Raw genomic sequence first — 17,662 nt, forward strand, 5'->3', positions numbered from 1 at the left:
GTCTTGCATTACTATCGAGGCTATACTGGGCATTGTACGTGACTTTAGCTGACATTATGGGCCTATGTTAATATTGGTGGTAATTTGGTGGCTTATGTTAGGTACACTAGTGAAGTATTCTTGGTGGTATTGGTATAGTTACGTTTTCACATGTGCTTAGGTTGGGTTATTAGGCTGCTATCATAGCGTTGCTTATTTGTTCTTGTAGGCAGATCAGGGTTTACCAGGTTAGGCTGTCTGTATGGTGTTCGCATTATGTTCGTGGATGCAGGTCTAGTATGTGTAGATTGTGTGTATCATTTTAGTCTTAATCTCACCATTCTATACCTGTTACCCCACTTTTGTCCCTACAGCTTTGCTACTATAAGTTTTGCTATAGGTTACTATAAGGTTTCTTCGCATATTGCTTAGAATTGGCTCCACAGATTAGTTAACAGAGCAATGACACTTGTTATGGGCATTGTTAATATGCCTATGCTACATTTGTACAGTTCTGGGAATGTGTTAAGTTCCGTATGTCACTTCCATTAAGTTCTATAGCTTTGTTTTATGCAGATATCTCTGTTGTTTTGGTACAATGTGTACTTTCTCTATAGCACAACAGCATTTGGCGACATTCCTTGGATACCTGAGCAGATATTATTCTATGACTAGGTTTGATATCCCTCTGAGCTCTATACATTCGCTTAGTTGGAGGCAGATTGCTGTCGTCAATCCGTGGAGCATCTTGTCTTTATAGGTTCCTTTTATAGTCGTTACACACGCCTTGCTACAGTTTGACCCCATCGTTCCAGGTAAGCTTTAAGTCATCACACTTTACATGCCTTTCGGACGTCCCACACTCCCGTGACAGAGGGGCTGCCAGACAGTTCCCGAACCTCATATCGTTGTTATTCCTTTGTATGTTACAAACGTTCCTGTTCGGTGAAGATTGTATCATCATTCCACGAGCCTCATGTGGTTATTTGATTTGTATGTTACATACACCCCTGTTAGAGGCAGATTGCTAGGCAATCCACGAGCCTCATGTTGCCTCCGTTTCTGTTCCTTTCTGTTTTGCTTACATTTCTGTCCGAGGCAGATTGCATTGTCAGTCCACGAGCCTCATGTTGTCATCTATCTTCTTCTCACGTTTGCCACTAATGCGCTTCATTGTGGTCTTCGTTGTACACGTCTTAGGGTTAAGTTCTTTGGTGTGGAAAAAGCTTCTGAGCCTCTTGTTGTATATGTTCATGTCTTGTCATGCGTGTACCTGTTGGGAAATTTGCCATTATCGGTCTTTTTAACCTACTAGTCATGTTGTTTTTCTTTTGTGATAAGTCTCAGGGCGCAGCAGTATTCATCTTCTTTACGCCTGCAAGTATGAGGATGCTGCTTTACTGGTAAAGGAGACGTCAGGTTAAGTACATCTTGTCCTTTTATGTATTGTCCATGCGGGTCTTTCCATTGTTGACACGTTATGTATGGCATGATTAGACATGATTTAGTATATGCGTAGCATGTGACGCTTTGCAAATTTCATCATCTATTTCCCTCTTCTGGCACTACCTATCTAAATACCTACTGACCTCTGTGTTTTGGCCACTTCTCAATCTAACGGATTCATTGTTCCTTTTATCTATATCTAGCACTTCTTCCTATCTCGGTCACATAGGTTACCTTCTTTTCCATGCGCACCCTGGTAGTACCATTCTGGTAGGCGCCATGGCTTCAGTAGTGCCAAGTGGTACATCCAGAATTCCATCTTGGCTTTGGCTCCCTATTGGCTAAGTCAGCTACTGAATGGGGCTTCTCTTGTCATTTATCACTTATATGTAAGTTAGGGCACTGTTATCACTCATCCACTGACACATTCCAACCGGCTGTTAACTGGAGCATTTTTGTCTGTTATCTTGGGTTCATATGATGTATGTTTTAAGCATTAATTCATGCATTACCTAACTGATGTATTTTGCCCCCTTCTTTGGGATACCCTTCACGGCCGGCCAGGCACACCCCAGACCTATTCATTCCCCTAGTGGTACATTCCACTCACGGTACATGTAACCCGACCCCAAGTATTGGTTAACTAAATTGAGTTAACCTGATTTGTGAGAGGGTCTATTGTCTGGTATTTAAAAGGGTCTGGTATTTATAAGCCCACCTGATCCACACAGGTGCTGTCAGCAGCATGCTAGACATCCCCACCCTCCCTTCCCCTTTTTTCTCTACAGTCACTCTCAGGTTATGCCCCTTCTTTAGTTTACCCTTCACAGCCAGCCAGGCACACCCCAGGCCTATTCATTCACCTAGAGGTACATTCCACTCATGGTACATGTAAACCAACCACAACTTACTAATATAATTTTATCACAAATTGTACTGGATTCAGCATAGTTTGCAAGTTTCACCCATGACCGGATGTTGTGTAGTTCGTTCACTGTCAGTGTGGTATTGCCTCCAGCTTCCTGGCTCCTCCCTCTCAAAACAACGCATCATCCTCTACTTACTCAGTAGGCTTGGCTGAATTTTTTTCGAGTGATGTCATCACCTTTGACCAGCTCCTATAGCCTGCATCACCATCTCCCGGTCATATACACATACATATTTATTGGGACATTTGGTGAGAATTAGATGTGTTACAGCATGCGACTTGTGCTGAATGATGCCACAGGCAGAGGAACAGACAGGGAACATATATCAGGTGCCACATCCTCAGTGATTGTGCAATTCTGTGAAATGGTTTGCAACAGGAGTAGGGTCCGGTAGGGATAGGTGCCTCTGTCTCACTGCCTTTTGGGGTGCCCACATCCTTAATAGGATGGCCCTCTAAATGCCAGTCTCTTCTCTACTTAAGTGCAGGGCATACAACACTGTACAGAGGTCAGGGCACAACAAGTAAACAGACAAATAACTAGAAACAAAAAACAGGCAGACAAAACAGACAAAAAAAAGTCAGACTGGCTGAATCAAAACCTAGAGAGTAGTGCAGTACCAATTCAGAAAACAGAGTAAAGTCGGGTCACTTAGCCAAGGTCAGAATACATAGGATAAATGAAGAAAATAACAGGAGCTAGTACAGATAGAAAACTCCAACACAAGCAGATGAGGCCAAATGTAATTGTGAGAAGGGAGTAGGCAGAGTGGGAGGACTGTGAAGAAGGGCTGAGGGAAAGTAGTGTATTCTAGAAATTGTAGTGCTGCGCAACTGCTTAACCTGGAAATACAACCAAGAAGTAAAGGACTAAGGCCTCCAAGAGAAATGTATTTTTGGTTGTTTTTGGATGGGGGAAGACAGGTTAGCAATGCAGTATGTTTTGCAGCATTTTCATTGTGGTTTTTTACCTGATTTTGGAAAACTCCTTAAAATGTAGATCTGTCACCAGGCTTGAATAGCCTATTGGTTTCTCCATTTTTTTTTTTAAGGTGAACTGGACATTTTTGTAAATTTGGGTTCAGTACTGCGCGTGTGTTTAGGAACCACATGATGATTTCATGACTTGAAGAGTAAAGACCTGTTTGCTTTAAAGTATATATAAAATGCCATAATGAAACTTGCCCAGTGTGTGCCTCACGAGTGGCAATGCAAGACCCACTTGGTTGATCGGTCATAAGTAGAAATGAGCGAATTTTTGAAACATTTTGATTCGGCTGACTCGCTGAATTTTCCGAAAAAATTTGGTTCGGTTCGAATTTATTCCTGGCAAATCTGTATTAAAAATGGCTATTTCTGGTCTACAGAGAGCCTCTATAGGAGTGTAGAACACTTTACCTTGAGGTAACACGCATAGGGTGTGTGCTGGGTTAGTGAAATAATACTGTTATCCCGTATTACATGCAGATTAGAGGAGTCGCTATTAGAATCGCAGGGCGGCAAAATGACAGAGCCTGGAGGTGGCATCAGTATGAGGTGACCATATAGTGGCTGAATGACACAGCGTGGAGGTGGCGGCAGCATGAGGAGACCATATAGTGGCTAAATGATCCAGTCTGGAGGTGGCAACAGCCTGACGGGACCATAGGGCCTCACAATTGAAAAGGTTAAAAAAAAATTTTTTAAATAGATTTTTATTTAAAAATTTTTTTTTATTTAATGTGCCAGCAGCATGAGGAGACCACATGGCGGTACAGTGACACAGCCTGGAGGTGACGGAAGCATGAGGAGACCATATAGTGGCTGAATGACACAGCCTGTAGTTAGCGACAGCATGAGGAGACCATGCAGTAGATGAATTACACAGCCTGGAGTTGACGACAGCAAGAGCAGACCATATAGTGGCTGAATGATACAGCCTGGAATTGGCGGCAGCATGAGGACACCATATAGTGGTTGAATGACACAGCTTGGAGTTGGCGGCAGCATGAGGACACCATATAGTGGTTGAATGACACAGCTTGGAGGTGGCAGCAGCATGAGGAGACCATATAGTGGTTAAATTACCCAGCCTGGCGGTGGTAACAGCCTGACGAGACCACAGGGCATCACAATTGAAAAGATTAAAGATATTTTTTAACATTTAAATTGAAGATTTCAAATAGATGAGTTTTATTTAATGTGCCAGCAGCATGAGAAGACCACATGGCGGTACAGTGACACAGCCTGGAGGTGGTGGAAGCATGAGGAGACCATATAGTAGCTGAATGACACAGCCTGCAGCAGGCGGCAGCATGAGGAGACCATATAGTGGCTGAATGACACAGCCTGGAGTTGGCGGCAGCATAAGGAGATCATATAGTGGCTGAATGACACAGCCTGGAGGTGGTGTAAGCTTGAGGAGACCATATAGTTGCAGAATGAGACAGCCTGGAGGTGGCTGGAGACTTTAACAGGAACAAAATGAGGGGAGGACAATGGGCTCCAGTACGCTTAAAAACAATATTTGTCTACAACACCAGCAGGTGTGTACTTTTGGCTGGCCTTTCACAGTATCTAGGCCCTTAAGACTTTAACAAGAACAAAATGGTACACCACTTAGATGTACGCACAGGTTACACTTAATAGAGGACAATACGATTTTAGTGCTCTGCTCACTCTAACTGGTTGGATACTATTAGCTTTTCAGTTGTTGTACACACCAGTGCTGCAGCACACAGTTGCTGTGTACTACACCCAAAATTGCACTTTCTCTCTCAATCTAACTCCTGTCCCTATCAGTGCTTCTAGCCTGGATTTGGGCTTGAGGTGAAACGCTGCTGTAAAAAAGCTTTTCTGTGCAACACACTGCTCTCTGTTCCTCTCTCTCTGCAATAGAATGCTGATGAAACTGGGAGGTGATTATATATTGGCACAGTGTGGTAAACCCAAAAACAGGATGGCAGTGAAGAAGTATTAAAAAGCTGCAGAGAAAGATTTAAAACATGTAAAAAAAAAACTGATAAAAACCGCAAAAAAAGAGCCAGAAAGACTTATTGCCAAAGAGAGTAAAACTAACCCCAAAATGTTTTTTAACTATATAAATAGCAAAAAGGTTAAAAATGAAAGTGCTGGCCCTTTAAAAAAAATTATGAGGAAGAAATTATAAATGGGGATCAGGAAAAAGCAAATATATTAAACAAATTCTTCTCCACTGTATTCACCGAGGAAAAGGAAATGCCAGGTGAAATACAGTGAGATAAGGTAAACTCCCCAGAACAGTTCACCTGTCTAACCCAGGAAGAAGTACAGTGCTGCCTACAAAAAATCTTAATAGACAAATTGCTAGGTCCAGATGGCATTCACCCCTGTGTTCTAAAGGAATTAAGTAATGTAATAGACAGACCCCTATTTTTAATATTCATAGACTCTATAGTAACAGGGACTGTTCCCCAGGACTGGAGCATGGCAAATGTGGTGCCAATATTTAAAAAGGGACCAAAAGGTAACCCCGGGAATTATAGGCCTGTTAGTTTAACCTCCGTTGTATGTAAATTGTTTGAGGGTTTTCGAAAAGATGCTATTTTGGAGTATCTTGATAAAAATAAATGTATGACTCTATATCAGCATGGCTTTATGAGGGACCGGTCCTGTCAAACTAACCTGATCAGCTTTTATGAGGAGGTGAGCTCCAGACAGGACCAGGGGGAATCACTGGATGTCGTATTTCTGGATTTTTCCTAAGCATTTTATACGGTGCCTAAATAAAAGGTTGGTGCACAAAATGAGAAGGATTGGGCTGTGGGAGAATGTGTGCAAGTGGGTAAGGAACTGACTCAGTGATAGGAAACAGAGCGTGGTTATTAATGGTACTTATTCTGATTGGGTGACTGTTACTAGTGGGGTACCATAGGGGTCCATCTTGGGCCCTGTTCTATTTAATATATTTATTAATGACCTTGTAGAGGGGCTTGAATAGTAAAGTTGCAATCTTTGCAGATGATACTAAACGCTGTAAAGCGGTAAACACTATAGAGGACATTGCACTGTTACAAATGGATCTGGATAGGTTGGAGGTTTGGGCCGGGAAGTGGCACATGAGGTTCGACACCGATAAATGTAAGGTAATGCACATGGGGAGGAAAAATCCGTGCTGGGATTATGTATTAAATGAGAGAACACTTGGGACGACTGACGTGGAAAAGGACTTGGGAGTCTTAGTTAATAGTAAATTTAGCTGTAGTGACCAGTGTCGGGCAGCTGCTGCTAAGGCAAAATCATGGGGTGCATCAATAGGGGTATAGATGCCCATGACAAGGAAATAATTCTACTGCTGTACAAATCATAAGTAAGACCACACATAGAATACTGTGTACAGTACTGGGCACCAGTGTACAAGAAAGATATAGTGGATCTGGAGAGGGTTCAAAGACGGGCAACCAGAGTAATACGGGGAATGGGAGGACTACAGTAACCAGAAAGATTATCAGAATTAGGGTTATTTAGTTTAGAAAAAAGAATGCTTAGGGGAGACCTAATAACTAATAATAATAAGAGCAGTGAGACTGTGGAATTCTCTGCCAGAGGAGGTGGTCATGGTGAACTCTGTAAAAGAATTTAAAAGGGGTCTGGATGCATTTTTGGAGATTAATAACATTACAGGTTATGGATTCTAGATCGATATCAATTCAGTAGGGACTCATTAGGGTTATAGGTTGAACTTGAGGACTCTAGTCTTTTTTCGACCTTATGAACTATGTTACTACTATGTTACATTTATTGGGTTCTCACCCTACCCTTGTATGGAAAACATCTCTTCTTCAGAAGGAAAAAAACAGTTTCGCACGTATAGGTTGAACTTGAGGACTCTAGTCTTTTTTCAACCTTATAAACTATGTTACTACTATGTTACATTTATTGGGTTCTCATTCTACCCTTTTATGGAAAACAGCTCTTCTTCAGAAGAAAAAAAAACTGATTCGCACGTATCACCTACAGGTGGCTGTCTGGTTGGTCAATGTCTGACTCACTGTGTGCCTCATAAGTGGCCACACAAGAGCCGCTTGGTTGATTGGTTATAGGGGATCACACATGCCCTTTGTGACACCTTTCATTCTATTAGCAGATGTATCTCTAACAACCTGTTTTTCTTTAAAGAGGTGGATTCCATAATGGCACAGTATGGTAAACCCATGTAATGGGTTTTCAACCTACCAGCAAAACAGCTCTCTTTCAGAAGAAAGCTGACTCTCTTCCGTATGCCAATGTCCAACCCCTTAAAGACCCTTGATCCCCCCATCTACTACATAACTTTTATTTATTGATTTTATCTTGCCACAAAAAAGACCAATCAAATTTAATATCAAACATGATACATGTATTTTTCCTTTCATGGATGTATTTGGGTTTTGTTCTACCTAGTTACCAGAAGTAGGTAAGCTACTAGTAGCTCTTTGAATGTAAGGTAACCTGTATTTTAGGTCATAGTTTTTTATAAATAAATGGGCATATCTTTGATACATACACATTTTTCCTTTGTAACTTCTCTCCCTGGAGATATGTTTGAAATACTGCAGAGATTCAAAGAGCATAAGGAATCCTGAGCTGCAGAGCGGCATGGGATCTCTCTCAAAGACATTTCTTTTTTGTAAGGGGGAATCACGGCTCCATTTACAGTAAATTATTAAATTGTTTAAATGTCATCATTCCACTGCCAAAATAACTTTTATTTTAATAAAACACATTTTTGGCAAAATTCCACTCACAATACATTTGACACGAACTGGGTCTGTTACTTTTAAAGCGCTAAATGTCTTGGGCTTAATGAGGACCTAAAGGCAAGCAAAATGCAATCTTTTATTAATAACAACAATCAAAGTTTTCAATTTTGAGAAATCCTAATGTTTTGACAATACATTCACACTTCTAATGTCTACATTAGGAGGCCTAAAGGCAAAACCACAGACTATATTAGACATACAAAGACTACAGCTTTATACAAAAACACTGAAAATGTCCTTCAAGACCATCAAAACATAAAAGATATGCCACAATGTTTCCGCTTTATGGCCGTCATTTATCATTGTCTTTAGACAGTTTTTTTGTGCCTAGAAAAGGCGCAAGAAAAGCGCAAGCAGGGTTTATTTGCGCCTTTTGGTTTACACATTTCTGCTGATTTGCAATCCCCAGATTTTGGCAATACACGTTATATGGAAGGGTTTTATGAACTGCGCTTTTTTGTAAAAAGGCGAAAAAAAGGCGCAAAGCCACTGAAAAGTCTCTAAAACTACACCAACCCAGACTTAGCTTAGCTTTATGGTGTATGTGAAGAGAGAAATTTCAGAAAATGTGACCTGCACAAAATGTATTAAATGCTCAGTGACCATTTAATAAATTTGGTGCTCCTACACATTACCAGCACACACAAAAAAAAAGGTGTAGAAAAGTGCTTCACTTACACCTACAATGATAAATGCTGGCCTATACCTTTTTACAGGTGTGACCCTATCTCAACCACCATTGTTCGCCTATTCCCTGTAACAATTTACCTCCTCTGACTTTTCCAGCCTCATTGAGAAAAAACTTTTTCAAAGTCTCTCCTATAGTATTATTAACCAAAAGCAACATAAACAGCATTGTGTTATGAAAAAATGACCAATCAGGCTGGCTAATGTAAGTTTACCCTCACTGAAGACCTAGACTATCTACTTGCCTTTGCTGGAACCTTTCTGAAGAGCTAGTGTGTCAAAAACTGAAGGTAAGCAAGGGGTCCACACAATTTTTAAAGGGGTTATCCAGGAATAGAAAAAAGAGAGCTAATTTCTTTAAAAAAAAACGCTCCCTGTCTCCAGGTTGGGTGTGGTATTACAACTTGGCTATATTCATTTCAATGGAACTGAGCTGCAGAACCACAACCAACCTGGAGACAGACGGGGAGTGGTTTTTAAAAGAAATTAGCTCTGCTTTTCTATTCCTGGAAAATCCCTTTAAATCACTCCCTATACTTGCCTGACCGCTACATTCACTGGCAAAAATTGAAAACTACAAACCACAATTGGGTAACCATCTGTTTTAGTAAATGCTTTCTAGACCATACAGCCATCTTCAAGATGATGTCAACTGTATGTCATGCCAAAGTTTTAGCCTATTCCAACCATAGGGGTTTCATCTTCTTGTCTCCACAAGTTAGAACAAATCTGGAGTTAATAAGAGTCTGAGAATCTTTGTGTGTATGCCAAGTGCTTATCATCAACATCAGAGAGTATAGTAGGTGAAAATGTATACTAACTCTGTAAAAGAAAATTATTCTCATATAAGACAAACATTTCTGAGTGAAATTTATATATATATATATATATATATATATATATATATATATATATATGTTACAGTTAAATACTAGTTTTTAGTTAAAACTAGTTTTCCCTAGTAAAAACTAGTTTTAACTAAATGCCTTTGTAAAAATTAGTTTTGACTGAATGTCTTTGTGAAAACTAGAATTGACTGCTAGAATTTATTGCTGTTCCCTAGTGAAAACTAGTTTTGACTGAACGCCTTTTTGAAAACTAGAATTATCTGCTTTTTCCTAGTTAAAACCAGTTTTTTACTGAATGCCTTCATACAAACTAGAATATTTACTGAATGCCTTCATACAAACTAGAATACTTACTGAACGCCTTTGTACAAACTAACTAGAATTTTTTTTTTTTTTTTTTTTTTGCTTGAGGATTTTTTTTGTGACATATTTTACTTTATATTAGTAGTAAATTTGTTGATACATGCAGTGGTTTTTTGCATTTTTCTAGATTAGAAATTCTCTACTTGTAAGAGAGATAGTCATACCAAAAAAATCTATTAGGGATGTCCTGATACCATTTTTTTTTAAGACCGAGTACCAATACTTTTTATTATGTACTCACTGATAACAATTACGATACAATTTTTTATGGGAATAAGAGGATGTTTTCAGGTTTTTTTTAGGGAAGGGCTTTTTGATATATAAAAAAAAACCATAATGAATGTAAAAGTAAATTCTCTGGATAGCTGTCCCATAAATGAAAACCCTCATATAAACTATGTAGGTAGCCCCCCTATTAGCTTGGTAGTTAGTCTCCATAATAGCTTGTAGGTAGTAGATAGCTCCCCACATTAGGTAGGCTGCAGAAGTCCCCAGCAGTAGGTATCTAGCAGATTTCCCCCACATTAGGTATCCAGTAGAAGTCCCCCACATTAGGTAGGCAGCAGAGGTCCCCCATAGTAGGCAAGTGTTCCCTCATAGTTGGCAGCAGTTCCCCTATAGCAGGCAGCAGTTTCCCTATAGGAGGCAGCAGTTCCCCCATTGTAGGCAACAGTTCCTCCATAGCAGGCAGCAATTTCCACCACCCACCTCCCCTCAATCCCTGTTGTGGCTCCTCTTTCTTTTTCCCTTGTCGGCTTCAGCCACCATCTTACCAGGCACAGCACTACACGTTTAACGGTGGCCAGTATCTGCATGACGTTCATGTAACATAGCAACATAGTTCATAAGGTTGAAAAAAGACCAGAGTCCATCAAGTTCAACCTATATCCCTAATGATTCCCTACTGAGTTGATCCAGAGGAAGGAAAAAAAAACCTCATACTAGAGGTAAAAATTATTTCCCGACTCCAAATATGGCAGTCAGAATAAATTCCTGGATCAACTTTCTGTCCCTATAAATCTAGTATACATAACCAGCAATGTTATTACTCTCCAAAAATGCATCCAGACCCCTTTTGAACTCTTTTACAGAGTTCACCATGACCACCTCCTCAGGCAGAGCATTCCATAGTCTCACTGCTCTCACAGTAAAGAACCCCCGTCTGTGCTAGTGTAGAAACCTTCTTTCCTCAAGACGTAGCGGGTGCCCCCTTGTTATAGCTACAGTCCTGAGTATAAATAGATCATGGGAGAGATCTCTGTACAGTCCCCTGATATATTTATACATAGTTATTAGGTTGCCATTAAGCCTTTTTTCTAAACTAAATAACCCTAATTCTGATAATCTTTCTAGGTACTGTAGTCCTCCCATTCCCTGTATTACTCTGGTTGCACGTCTTTGAACACTCTCCAGCTACACTATATCTTTCTTGTACACTGTTGCCCAGTACTGTACACAGTATTCTATGTGTAGTCTGACTAGTGATTTGTACAATTATTTCCTTGTCGTGGGCATCTATGCCCCTATTGATGCACCCCATGATTTTATTTGCCTTAGCAGCAGCTGCCCGATGCTGGTCACTACAGCTAAATTTACTGTTAACTAAGACCCCTAAGTCCTTTTCTACGTCAGTCATCCCAAGTATGCTCCCATTTAATATATAACCCTGTCCCGGATTATTCTTCCCCATGTGCATTACCTTACATTTATCAGTGTTGAACCTCATCTGCCACTTCCCAGCCTAAACCTCCAACCTATCGAGATCCATTTGTAATAGTGCACTGTCCTCTATTGTGCTTACCGCTTTACAGAGTTTAGTATCATCTGTAAAGATTGCTACTTTACTATTCAACCCCTCTAAAAGGTCATTAATGAATATATTAAATAGAACAGGACCCAAGACTGGCCCCTGTGGTACCCCACTAGTAACAGTCACCCAATCAGAATAAGTACCATTAATAACCACCCTCTGTTTCCTATCCCTGAGCCAGTTACTTACCCACTTGCACACATTCTCCCCCAGCCCCATCCTTCTCATTTTATGCACCAACCTTTTATGTGGCACCGTATCAAATGCTTTGGAAAAATCCAGATATATGACATCCAGCGATTCCCCCTGGTGGAGTCTCGAGCTCACCTCCTCATAAAAGCTGATCAGGTTAGTTTGACAGGACCGATCCCTCATAAATCCATGCTGATATGGAGTCATACATTTATTTTTATCAAGATACTAAAAAATAGCATCCCTTAGGAAACCTTCAAACAATTGATATACAATGGAGGTTAAACTAACAGGCCTATAATTACTGGGGGCAACTTTTGACCGCTTTTTAAATAAATGCACCACATTTGCCATGCGCATGTCCTGGGGAACAGTCCCTGTCACTATAGGGTCCCTGAATATTAAAAATAGGGGTCTGTCTATTACATTACTTAATTCCTTTAGAGCACGGGGGTGAATGCCATCTGGACCTGGTGATTTGTCTATTTTGATTTTTTGTAGGCGGCACTGTACTTCTTCCTGGGTTAGGCAGGTGACCTGTACTGGGGAGTTTACCTTATCTCACTGTATTTCACTTGGCATTTCATTTTCCTCGGTGAATACAGTAGAGAAGAATTTGCTTAATATATTTGCTTTTTCCTGATCCCCGTTTCTAATTTCTTCTTTCTCATTTTTTAAAGGGCCAACACTTTCATTTCTAACCTTTTTGCTATTTATATAGTATAAGAACATTTTGGGGTAAGTTTTACTCTATTTGGCAACTCTTTTTTTATTTCTATTTTTGCGGCTTTTATCTGTTTTTTTTTACATATTTTACATTTTTCTCTATAGCTTTTTGATCCTTTTTCACTGCTGACCTGTTTTAGTAGTTTAAATGCTTTATTTTTGTCATTTATTTCCCCCTTTCCATTTTTATTCATCCATATTGGTTTTCTTTTATTCCTGATTCTTTTATTCCCATAAGGTATTAACATTTTACAGTGAGAATTTAAGATATTTTTAAAAGTCTCCCATTTAGTATCAGTATGTACGTCACAAGGGGTTAAAACTAGTTTTAACTAGGCAAACCTGTTTGAGGGAAATCTTTCCTCTGACCCCAGCAGGCCTCTGTGTGAGTCATGTCACATTACAGGGATTATGATGCCAAATGATGTCACAGTATCGGGATAATACACACAGTGATGTCACAGTACAGGGATAATACACAGTGATGTCACAGTACAGGGATAATATACACAGTGATGTCACAGTATCGGGATAATACACACAGTGATGTCACAGTATCGGGATAATACACACAGTGATGTCACAGTACAGGGATAATACACACAGTGATATCACAGTACAGGGATAATACAACAGTGATGTCACAGTAAAGGGATAATACACGCAGTGATGTCACGGTACAGGGATATGCTCACGGTACAGGGATAATGCTCATAGTACATGGATAATGCACAGTGATTAGTGATGCCACATTACAGGGATAACCCCAATTATGTCACAGTACTAAGATAATGCACACAGTGATGTCACAGTATACAGTAAATATGCAGTGATGTCACTATGTTGGGGTGGGGCAGTATAAAATGGCAGGGGCCAGGGCACAGTATTTATACTGTTACCATTGTAACTTGCTAACCTTCAGTTTTTTTGAAGTCTCAAATCTTTCCTCTGACCCCAGCAGGCCTCTGTGTGAATCTGAGATCACATGCACAACAGGGGGTAGGATGGGATGGAGAAGGGGGAGGAGCTGAGCAGACAGGCCAAGATTGCTTAGTGTATGGCAGTGTTTCCCAGATGTTTCAAAACTACAACTACCAGCATGCCCGGGCAGCCTTTGGCTATCTGAGAATGCTGGGAGTTGTAGTTTTGAAACAGCTGGAGTAAAAGCTGGTTTTAACTAGAAAAAATTATCAATTCTAGTTTACACAAAGGCATTCAGTCAAAACTAGTTTTCACAGGGGAAAAGCTGTCAATATTAGTTTTCACAAAGTTTTCACTAGGGAAAACTAGTTTTAACTAAAAACTAGTTTTAACTGTAACACACACACACACACACACACACACACACACATATATATATATATATATATATATATATATATATAGTAGACATCTAACCTGATCTGGAGAGGGTCTATGGCTAGAGAGCATTCTCCCAGGAGAACGATGATGGTGGTGATGGTGGTGATGATGATGGTGGTGATGGTCATCTTCATAGTTGTCTGCTATTAACTTCATCCTGTTTTGTGTCTGGAGAAAAAAAGAAAATAAGCAAATCATGAAAGTACTGTAGATGTTACAATTCTTATACTCAAAAAGATATGGCCGCAACATGTATGACATAACACAAAAGGTTTGCAACAAAACTCCCACTTTCTGGCAACTGTGTAGTAAAAAGGAAGCACAAGAAAGGTGGGCTGCTTCTTAAGGATTTCACAATCTGACCTGATTGTAATGGGGTGCAGCGGCGGGACCCCCGTGATCAGGCATCTTATCCCCTATCCTTCGGATAGGGGATAAGATGTCTTAGCTCTGGAGTACCCCTTTAAGGCAAATCTATCATCAGTATCACCTGCACTTACCTGTCATACAGGCTTGTAGTGCGGGTGATACTGATCAAAATGATACTTACAATGTCCTGATTGGCCCAGCTGTTGCGCCGTTATCGCTGTTTCTCTTTTTTATGTAAATTAGATCCTTGGGGCATGGGCGGAGCTAGGACCGGAGCACTGGGCAGCCCACGTGATCTTCTGCCAGGCTCAACAATATGCACGGCCTCCCTCCCTGCTCTTGTGAAACGGCGCATGTGCCGCTACCAGAGTACACCCGGAAGCAGCGTCAGTTTCAGCCTCATGAAGCTGAAACTGACGTCACTACCGGGTGAACTCTAAGAGCGGCGCATGCGCCGTGGTGAAAACCTGCCGTGAGAGCAGGGAGGGAGGCCGTGCATATTGATGAGCCAGGGGGAGCGCCCGCCAAGCAGAAGATCACGTGGGGTTCATGAAGCTCCGATCCAAGCTCCGTCCATGCCCCAAGGACCTCATTTACATAAAAAGAAAAACAGCTATAACGGTGCTACGGCTGGGCCATTCAGGACATTGTATCATTTTGATCAGTATCACCCGCACTACAAGCCTGTATGACAGGTTAGTGCGGCTGATACTGATGACAGATTTCCTTTAAGGGACTAGAAGTTGATCTGCTACAGTGCCTTCTCATACGTTATGAAACAGGATAACACTATATTATTGTTACCTACTGATGGGAAAAAATGGAAACTAAAAACCCACTACCTCACTGTAGAGAACTAACATTGTGAAGTGGACTGGTGTCCTGCAGCATTCATGGCAATACACGAGGTGAACACAGGTGGATGGTTGACATAAATTAGATTCCATATGCGAGAGGTCAAGTCTCGATTTTCCATGGATTAGAGTCGCTTAATTTGACTTGTCACGACCACATGATGAATTGGATGTTACTTTTTCTGACTTTACTGTTCAGTTGATTTAGATATAAAAGGCCCTTTCTACGAAAGTTCTGGCACAAATTCCAAACCTTACCCCCAGACATTTATTTTATGGGAGGATTTTGCTGAACAATGATAAAGTGCACACAAGGCATGAGCTTTCACTGAGAGCTTCATACATATCTTGATGCATATATATATATATATATATATATATATATATATATGCCCGCGGAGTGCTTAATGGCCTTCTGAAGCTACGTTACACCAGGAGTGGTGGCCTTGCCCTGAGGCAAATACTCATCCCCTTTAGCTGCTCTCAGGCCTCTTACCCCAGCCAAGCCAGATCACCCTGCTCTGTACTGACAAGTGGCAAAAACCACGAAACAGCTGTCTGCAGATGGGTAGAAACTTCACTTTTGGGGAGTAGTCTGGCTTGGCATAAAATCCCGATCAGCTTTTTATATTCCTTAACAGGTGCTAAGCTGATACCAGGGAACATTACCTGAAAAGGTGATGTAATGAGCTGCTTTGCATATTCCCATAGATATATATATATATATATATATATATATATATATATATATATATAGGAATATGCAAAGCAAATCGAAAAACGTTGCAGGATCTCGTGATACCTTTTGTAAAGACAAGCTTTCGGGATTCCTCCCTTTATCAAGTCCAAATCAAATCTAAGCTCACAAGCAGAAGACACAGGTTACATCTCACAAATATGCAGGGGTTAAGACAGTATATGTGGAGAATTCACACTAAGATGGGCCATAAATTGTCCTGCTATAGGAACACAGACTAAATAGATAAGGATGAGAAAAAGGGGGAGGGAGGGGGGAGCAGGGGAGAGAATGTAATTAAGCAGGACAAAGTGACATGCAAAAAATAATCCAGCACAGGTTATAAGAAATTTTGATAATGAAATAAAAAACTCAAATCCACATTGAGTCCCCTGTTTTTGGAATAAAAAACAGTATCATTTTAGCTTCAAATGTCTTTCTCTTTTGTGTGTTTTTGAAATTCCCGCTCAGTATCCTGATTGTAAGGTCATGTATGGAGTGGCCTGATTGGGTAAAATGGTGTTCAACTGGGGTGCAGTAGTCATTTTCTTTATGGCGGTTTATGAAATATCTGTGTAGATTCATCCTTTCACCCGCCGGTTTCACCAATGTAGTCCAATAAAAAAGCAGCATTGAAAAATTTTTTGATTAGCATCTGCATCACTGGACTAATATGGCTACTCAAATTTAATATATATATATATATATATATATATATATATATATATATGTATATATTGTCTAAGAATGCAAAGATGACAAAGGCACTCATCAGATACAGTGTGACTTCATTATTATTTTCAGTACATTCGTGCAGATACAGGCGGCCGCAAGCCACTATGAGTGTTAGACTGGCGTCTATCTGGGGAGAGCCTTTGTCATCTTTGCATTCTTGGACTGCATACATATATTCCTGTTTCTTCACAAATGAGTACCACCATTTCATATACTGTGTGCAACTATGTTCCCCACAACATACCTCTCTGAAAGACTGTCTTTATAGTAATTCAGCAGTGCCTGCACTTTCTATATCTCCCTCGAACACACATGCACACACACATTCTAAACACTAACACTAAGAAAGGCACTCTGCATAGCATAGCACATACAGAAATAGAAAATTCATAACTGAAATATGTGGAATAAAAGAAGTTACTTATATGAGATAATAATCCCACTGATCCTTAATAGGGTTGTCTGGCCATAAGGATAGGATTTTGCTGCGTATTTTCTGCAGTTGATTTTGCTACCCATTGACTTAAATGGGTATGAAAATATGCAGCAGCAGATATGCAGCAAAATATGGCACTATCTTAAAAATGTTTATATATATATATATATATATATATATATATATATATATATATAAACAGGGTTGGTATAAAAAAAAATTATACTCACCTATCTGATCTCCTCCAGCTGCCACTCTGATGCCCCAGGCCCGAATCTTTCTGGTTCTCGTGACACTGCCCCTCTCGGCTAAACACTGGACATTTTTTTGTCCGTCTAAGTCAATGGAGAAGAGCAGCTCTTTTAAACTTCCCTTCACTTACTAGGAAGAGAGAAAGAGACAAAGCGCTCCACTGTGAAGAACAGTATTAAA

At 40.3% G+C, this 17,662-nt stretch overlaps 1 protein-coding gene across 1 annotated transcript in view; it reads right to left on the minus strand.

Moving 5' to 3' along the window:
* Positions 1-8,034: 8,034 nt before the first annotated feature.
* Positions 8,035-17,662, minus strand: part of ERC2 (ELKS/RAB6-interacting/CAST family member 2) — a 950,023-nt gene continuing 940,395 nt past the window's right edge. Inside the window, exons 18-19 of the mRNA XM_056528115.1 lie at positions 14,137-14,268; positions 8,035-8,163 (exon numbers count right to left, since the gene is read on the minus strand). Coding sequence (XP_056384090.1) covers positions 8,035-8,163; positions 14,137-14,268 — 261 coding nt within the window. The remainder of the gene's footprint in view (positions 8,164-14,136; positions 14,269-17,662) is intronic.

Source organism: Hyla sarda, chromosome 6, assembly GCF_029499605.1.
Source record: "Hyla sarda isolate aHylSar1 chromosome 6, aHylSar1.hap1, whole genome shotgun sequence".
Classification (NCBI taxonomy): domain Eukaryota; kingdom Metazoa; phylum Chordata; class Amphibia; order Anura; family Hylidae; genus Hyla; species Hyla sarda.